This window comes from Vigna umbellata, chromosome 1 (assembly GCF_029865625.1).
Source record: "Vigna umbellata cultivar VRB3 chromosome 1, Vumbellata_1.0, whole genome shotgun sequence".
Taxonomy (NCBI): domain Eukaryota; kingdom Viridiplantae; phylum Streptophyta; class Magnoliopsida; order Fabales; family Fabaceae; genus Vigna; species Vigna umbellata.
This window is the reverse complement of record NC_142165.1, coordinates 41,242,558-41,250,625: the sequence shown is the minus strand read 5'-3', so window position 1 is coordinate 41,250,625 and position 8,068 is coordinate 41,242,558. Positions and strand designations below refer to the sequence as shown.

Genomic DNA, 8,068 nt, shown 5'->3' with positions numbered 1-8,068 from the left:
AAAAAACAAAATTGAAGGACTAAGATTCTGTGACATATGCTACCCACGCTCTGCACACCAACCTAATGCAGACAACACTAACACTGCAACAAATACGACCCTCTTTTATTTCTCCTATCTCCTCTCCTCTTTTCTTGTTGACGCACATATTGTTTCTATTTAATAATTTGAATGTGTAGTTTTGATAGAAAATAAAGAAAATGTAATTTTGACGTTAGTGCGAAGAAGAGTGTAAATAAAAAAAAAGAGTTGAATATATAAAGTTAGTGTGGAGGGTTGTGTTTGTTGTTAAAGAAAGTTAAGAAGAAAATATATAGAGAGGGAATATGGGTCATTATCGGTGGCAGTGGCGAGAGATAAAGGCGAAAGTTAACAGAAGGGAGCTCCTCACACACAGAGTACAGTACCATGCAAACATGCCTTTCTCTTCACTCATTTCCTCAAATGCACCCACCCAGGTGTCACTTCTTTATTCCACTCCCAAGGACCACGGATCCACACCCTTTCACAATCACTTTGTGCTTGCCTTACCCATTTCACACCAAAAATATTCTCAAATTTTTCTATAATCTTATTATTTTCATCACATCACCAATTTTTTCCTATTCACTCATATCTTTTTTCCTACGCCACATCTCCTGTAACTAAAATAATAACAAAACAATGTCAAAACACACACAATAATTTCCTTTATGTTATCCTCTCTTTGTATGTATCCAGTTCCCGTATGGGTGGGAAAAAAGAGGCAAAAAAAATGCAGTTATAATTCACTTTCTTTCATCTCAGTGAAATTACAAAATAAACCCCATCATCAACACGGGGTGTTGCTTTTCATCAAACAATCAAGCCAAGGGCGTCACGGTAACAATGCTGGTCAACGTTTGCTTCTGCTCATCCATCGTTCCATCATCGTGCCACATCAGCAACTGTGCCCGATGGGCTTCCACATCCCAATCCGTGGTCCCTATCACATACAACATAAGTCCCGCGCAACACACCTGGGCCGATAACAGGCCCAGCCACAGCCCACAGAACCCAACGTCTAACCAGAACCCAAGCCCAACCGCCACAGGCATTCCGACCAAATAGAATGCGCTCAGGTTGATGTTTGCCGCGGTGTTGGGTCGCGCCGTCCCTCTTACCACGCCACAACCCACCGTTTGTGGACAGTTTCCGAGTTCACAAATTCCGAGGATCGGAAGTGCCATGGATGTGATCCTTATAATGTTTTCGTCATTGGTGAACATTCTTCCCCAAGACCGTCTCGTTCCAATGGCAAAAAGCATGGCCGAGAAACCTATAATCACGGCCAGAAAAACAGATACTACGGTGGAAAGCTTCGCCCGATAAGGCTGATTTGCGCCCAGTTCGTTTCCAATGCGAGTGGAAACCGCAAAACTCAACGAAGAGGGGAAAACGTAAATAAAGGAAGTTGTTTGAATGAGTATACCCATGGAAGCAACGGTTGAAGTGGGGTTAACCAAAAGCCCACACAAAACTATCATGATCTCGTACCACCACCACTCCAGGCAAACGGAGACGCAGCTCGGCGCGGCGAGCCGGAGCAGCGGCTTCCACCCGGAGAGACAGTCCCGGGTCGGCGCGGCGCAGTGGATGCCTGTGAGGCACACGTGCGTGGCGAGGAAGAGGAGGATGGAGAGGCTGGAGGCAGCGGAAGCTGCCGCGACGCCGGCGAGGCCAAGGCGGAGTCGCGTGACGAGAAGGTAGTTGAAGGGGAAGTGGAGGAGGGTTCCAGCCAGGGACGCTAAGGTGACCGGGTGGGTGACGCCCTGCGCGCGAAGGTAAATGCGGATTGGATGGAGGAAGGAGTGGGTGAGGAGGTCGGGGAGGGAAAAGATGAGGTAGGTGTGTGCCATGCGGGTGATGTTAGGGTCCTGGTGCAAGGGTAGAAGGATGTTTGAGATGTTGAGCCAGAGGAAAGATATTGGGATGGAGCAGAGTAGCAGAAACATTACACAGCGGTGGAGGGTCAATGACAAGACGTTCATGCGTTTTGCGCCGAAGGCTTGGGAGCATAGTGGTTCCATCCCAAGTGCCAGACCCGACAGCACCGAATAACCTGTGATGTTGGCAAAGGCCATTCCTAAGGACCCCGCCGCCAGTTCCAGGTCTCCTAGGTGTCCCAGGAACAGCATCGATACCATGGAACGCGCGTAGAATATAAGTGCCGTGAACGCTATGGGAAACGCTAGCTCCATCAGCGCTTTCACTTCTCTCCTTATTCCCCAACACTGCTTCTCTTTTTCCGCTGCCTCCATCATCGTGTATTCTCCTCCCTCTGCTTTTGATCCCATCCCAATGGATTAGTTCTACCAACTTGCACTTCACACTTCGCACTCCTCACTCTGTTATGTGTGGGATGACCCAAACAAACACTCCCACCCACAGAGTTAGTGAGAGTGTGTGAACAGATAGATAGATAGATACACGAAACTAATAATTACCAAGTTTGAATGACAAGTCCAGGAAGGCCACCCTTGTATAAATAGAGATTTCAACCCTTTTACCTCCTCTTTAAATATTTACATCTCTTCCTTTATTATATAATTATTAATAACAAAAAAAAGAAAGACGAGGGTTGATGTCAAGTTCCATGCTTTTGCAACAGTCATTCATGACTCACCTCTCTCGTTTCTTCTAATAACCTAAAATCTTACAACCTTTCTATACTTTTCTTAACATGTCATACTTTTCCAATCTCTTTGGTAAAAAATGTATATTTATGTTACGTGTGCTCAGGTTTAATGCCATTGTATGGATGAAAATTACTTAAATACGTGGGAAAGTCAGTGTATTCTGCGGGGAACAATTTCCAACAACGGAATAGCTATTTGGTTTTTGTGAAATTGTGATTATGCTAGTTTCTTGGCCTTCTTAGGTAACTGCGATATCAAATTACAAAAACTTCCAATTGATCACTGCCATCTTCAGGTGCAATGCAATTACTTCAATTTAATCCGAGAATTCTTGAAAAAGCATTAAAGCACTGGATTACTGACAAAGGTGTCATTCATCATTAAAACATAATGCATGTACGGCTTACATATTGGTCTAGCGAAAGCATTTGACTTTGCTCCACAATTATATCGTTAATGTATCTATGAAAGCTAACAATGTTCTTGACTTTCATTATTAACTTCAATTGTTAATTAACAATAATGAAAGTATTTTCTCCAATCTCAATTATAAGAAAAGAAAATTAACTTAAACACAAACAAATTTTAATTACTTTTCTTCTTATTCATTAATATTTATTTCTTTTAATTAAACTTTTTTATTATCATGAAAATGTTAATTTGTGCGATATTTTAATTTTAATTTAGACAGTAAAAAAATAGTTTATTATAAAGAGTAAAAAGCGTATGACCAAACATTGATTAGTGTTTGACCAGTAAGAACTTTCTCCTATGACAAACTAACCACAAAAGTAGTCAGCCTTATCATGCTCTCTACTGTTAATTAATGTTTTCATATTAAATTATATCTCAGCTGTTTCAAAATTTATTCAATGTTTTTATGTTTATAATAAGGCGTATAATATTTACCTATTTATTTTTAAAAACTGGCAGTGGTAATTAAATAAATATTATCTATCTCCCTCGCGATTAGTCCACTCTTAATCACATTTGTTTAAAATTAATTACGAGGAAGCGTGGTTTTCTGTTTAATCATGATATCTAAGTTTGATTTTAGTTGAGAAAGAAGGCAATTAGGTAGTGTGTAGTCGGTAATAAGATATTAGTTGACTATTCGATGAATTGTATTTGTTCGATTTGATAAAGGAAAGGGCCACACGTGGAGTTTGAGAGCAAGACTTAATTTTTCATGGCATCTGCTGAACGTGAAGCAGCTGAAACTGGGTTTGAATGGAAGCAGCAAAAGGGTTTTAAAGTGGAGAAGTTAATAAAATGGTGTGGCATGCATATAGTATAAGCAAAAGGAGTATAAAAGAAAGGTTGATGAAAGAAGAGAGAAGCAAAAGATGGGTAGGAGTATACGAATATGTGGTGGATTGAGCATAATGGATCACATGGGTGCGTGCGAAATTGCCGGAGGCTGCACAGCACTCAGCTTCCATTTTCACAAACAGATGGTTGGAGGGAAACATCCCTCATAACAATAGGCCATACAGTACTGGTTAGCATTTACTACTTTCTACTTTGTAGCATTCTCTTTCTATCTATCTCTGTCTTGTTGAGTTGTTGGTATTAAGTGTTGTTGTCCCATCCAAATGTGCATGTTTTGCCTGTGTCCCTTGTTAGTGTCGTGTGTGTGACAATATGTAGAAGAGAAGAAAGGGAAATTGAGGAGAATAAGGTGGTAAAAAAATGTGTTATGATGTTGAAGAGATGAGAAAACGCAGTCCCCACCATCCCCATCTGACAGCTCTGAGAGTCTCACATTTGGGAGGCAGTGGCACCACTTCTTCTTTTTGTTTACTGTCATTGGGGGAAGCAGCCTACATAATGCAGTGTTGTTGTGTTGTGCTTCATTACTTGGTTGTCTCACTGACCATAGGTCACATAAAGCCACGTAAAATATTTAACATCTTCTGATTCCCAATTCAAACATAGTTGCATGTTTCTTTCTTTTGCATGACATGATGTCAACCCTCCTTTGCTTTCACATATTCACTCCCAAAACTTTCCCAGAATGCCTACTTATGTTATCTGCAATCTGTCCCCCTTAAATAGTAAAACTATCCCACTCTTACAAATTCTCCAATTCTCAACAGTTTCACCTGCAAATCTCCATATACCTCACTACAGTAATTCTACAACATTATTATCTCGTTAGTATTCACTCACCTCCATTTCACAGTAACTATTATATTGAAATCTCTTATATATATTCTGTAAGTTTTGTATTGAAAACGTGGTTTTCTTTATTGCTTTTTCCACTGCGCCTGTTTTACACCTTCACTTTGTAACTGATATTCGAAACACTGATATCTCACATGCTGAATAGGTAAAATGTAAAAGATAATGATATTTTACAATTTTTTTTTACAAGATTTTAACATCATCTACGTGTTATTACGTGATTAGTGCAAAATTCTCCACGATCAATAATAATAATCATAAACACCAACATAGACCAATCACATAATAAAATAATGTTAAAATATTGTAAAAAAAAATTATCGCACTATCGTTATCCAGACATAAATGTACTTTAACAAGTCACTTTGGTGTGAGACAAGAAAAGTTACTCAAGAAGTATAAAGAAAGAAATATAGTGGTTTGTTCAAATAAATAATTTAATAAACATTTTTGTATAATTAAAATAAGTATTTTTTGTATGAAGTGCATGTTGACTGTTTCATTCATGCAAAAGTATATTCCTCTTAAATCATTTTGAAGTTATTAAAGCTGTTTGAGAATTATAAATGTAATTTATTATTTCAAAAATGACTTTTATACTCGTAACTTTTTCATACCTTAATTTTATAATCACCGATTTTTTTTTCTCGTATGCTATGCATTTTTTTCTTTTCTTTTTACTTCCTCTTTCTTTCTTGGTATACGCACTTTTAAAACACAATTTCTTTCCAAAAATAATTTATTCATTTTATTGTTGTTTAACCTCAAAATCGATCATTTTTATTTGGTCATTTATTTATAGGTTTTAATTTATCCATTTATTATTTATGAATGTGATCTTTTACAGTTTCAATTATGTATTTCGATTCGTTCATTAAATTGATATTTAATATGTAGCATCGATGTTAGTATTACACTCTATTATACACATTAATTTAGGTTGGCACATTTATGATAGTATTTTAGTATCACATCAAATTTTTCATTAGAAATTCGATGTATAGGGATATTAAAAAAAGTTAATTAATTTTTAAAATAAAAAAAATGCTTAAATATTGTAGTGATTAATTCTAAGAAAAAATGAATTTACATATTAAGTATTTAGGCAATTGTGAACTTAACACAGGCGTGGTCATAAGGACACAAATATTAAATATATAGTAAAATAAGAATTATTATTTTTCTTATATGTTTCTATCATTTTTTGTGTTAATTTGCATTATCTTTTTTCTTTATTCATGGAAATAAAGAAATACGCTTTTCTTGAATCAAGTGGGAGGAGGGTTAAATCACGAATCAAATTGTTAAAATGCATTGTGCATGTTCGAGGTTTCATTCATCCGATAATTAAATATTGTTCCTTCTATTTTAGTTATTGTATTAATGAAGGAGAAAGATATTTTCGTACAAGTAACATAACCCTTGCATGTATGGATATACTTGGCTATTTTTGGGTAGCTTTAGCTGTATTATATCATTTACATTTTGATATTATTATATCGTTTTGTTATTTTAAAAAAACTTGATCATCCAAATTTCAAGGTGATACACGTATAAGCATTATAATTTTTCTTTAGAAAAATATGCATTGAAAAAGTTGATATTATTAATTAGTTATTTGTACTATAAATGTTTATAATTATTAATGTTTCTGTAATTGTTTTATAGGATTGGTGCCAAAAATAGATTTTTGTTAAAGCAGAATAAAATCTTGTGACTCGACAAGAGTTGGAGGTTGGAAGGGTGTGATATATTTAATATCAATAAGGAAGAAATCTTTATCTTGAGTGATTTATTGTTTTACAAGTATAGTTTAATAATGGGATGATTAAAAAATGAGAAACTTAGAAAAAAGAAAAATGTTGAAATTGTTTATAAAAATTGTGGAGTATATAATAGTTTAATGATGAAAGTAGGTTTGCATGAGTTGTGAAGTGAGTATTGATTGTTGGTTTAAAGGGAACATGGTTGTTGATTGGGGTGAGGTGGGACCTTGCTTCTGAATTCAGCATCTTTCTTGGAGGGTGTGGCTATGAAGTATGATAGCCAGATATCATGGAAGAAGCACATGACACCATCAATTCTCAAACATCCATCTCTCTATACTCTTTCAATTACTCCACTTCAATTTACTTTTAAATATATAAGTGTGTACAATTTTGAGAAATTAAGTTAAATTTAAAATTTACTTTTTAATAAATAAAAATAGATACAATAAAATAATCTTGTAGTTAATCCACAGAAAAAAATAAAATTGGAAGAAAATAGTGGAATATGCTGAGATGTAATAATTTTGGTTAGTATAATTATGAAAGTTATTTACTCTAGTATTTACTATTCTAATTGAATATTAGAAAGTTATTTCACTTGCAAAATATATTTATTTTCTCAATCATGGTTGAATAACACATAATAAAAACAATAGAGTATGGACATTTTATATTGATTAAAACTTAAAACGACATAAATAATATTGAGCATATTTTATTAGATTATTTTGGGAGATATATAGCATTGATTGTAAAAGTATATATTATGCTTTCTTCATTAATAGCTTAAAAGTTTTGGACTTCCTATATAGATTAATTCTATCTCAAGTTTTTAATTAATTATATATTTTCATTTTGGTTACCAAGATGTTAAACCAACCTAACTCACATTTTAGAAATCAATAACTTTGAAACATAGTTTAATCTATTTCAAGCTAGTGAATTAATAGGTTAACACAGTTAAAGATGTTATGTTTTTTAATATATTTTATATAGTTTTAGCAGTTCACTCAAAAGTACATTAATTTAATTCATTGTTTATGGTTATACAAAGTTCCCTATTTAATTTAATTCTTTTATTGTATGAAAAGGATTTGAGCATGCACTATTTCCATGATGGAAACGTTAATAATTCCTTACATAAAAACTTTAACTCTTTTTTTTAAGCTAGAGTCTATAAATTTGATTTGTTGTAACTAAACGTGGATGACTTGCAAACTTTTATTTCTCTAATTCGATTTCTTGGGGGTTGGGGCATGTGGAATGCAATTTTTATATTTCACATATCTCATGAAAACAGAATTAAATATCTATTTATATAGAATTGGCAGCACCCCTATAAATAGTAAATAGCCAAAAACAGAAGCTTTGGTCACCAGATTCCCCTTTTTCCTCCCATCACAAGCTTTTACCTTTAGCCAAAAAGGTTAACATTATATGAATACAACACAACAA

The 8,068-nt window shown here is 34.8% G+C and overlaps 1 protein-coding gene across 1 annotated transcript; it reads right to left on the bottom strand.

Annotated features, from left to right (window-relative positions):
• Positions 1-605: 605 nt before the first annotated feature.
• On the bottom strand, positions 606-2,445 carry LOC124839531 (protein DETOXIFICATION 51-like). Its single transcript, XM_047315367.2, has one exon. The coding sequence runs from the start codon at positions 2,313-2,315 to the stop codon at positions 843-845; it is 1,473 nt and encodes a 490-aa protein (XP_047171323.2). The 5' UTR covers positions 2,316-2,445; the 3' UTR covers positions 606-842.
• Between the last annotated feature and the right edge of the window lie 5,623 nt (positions 2,446-8,068).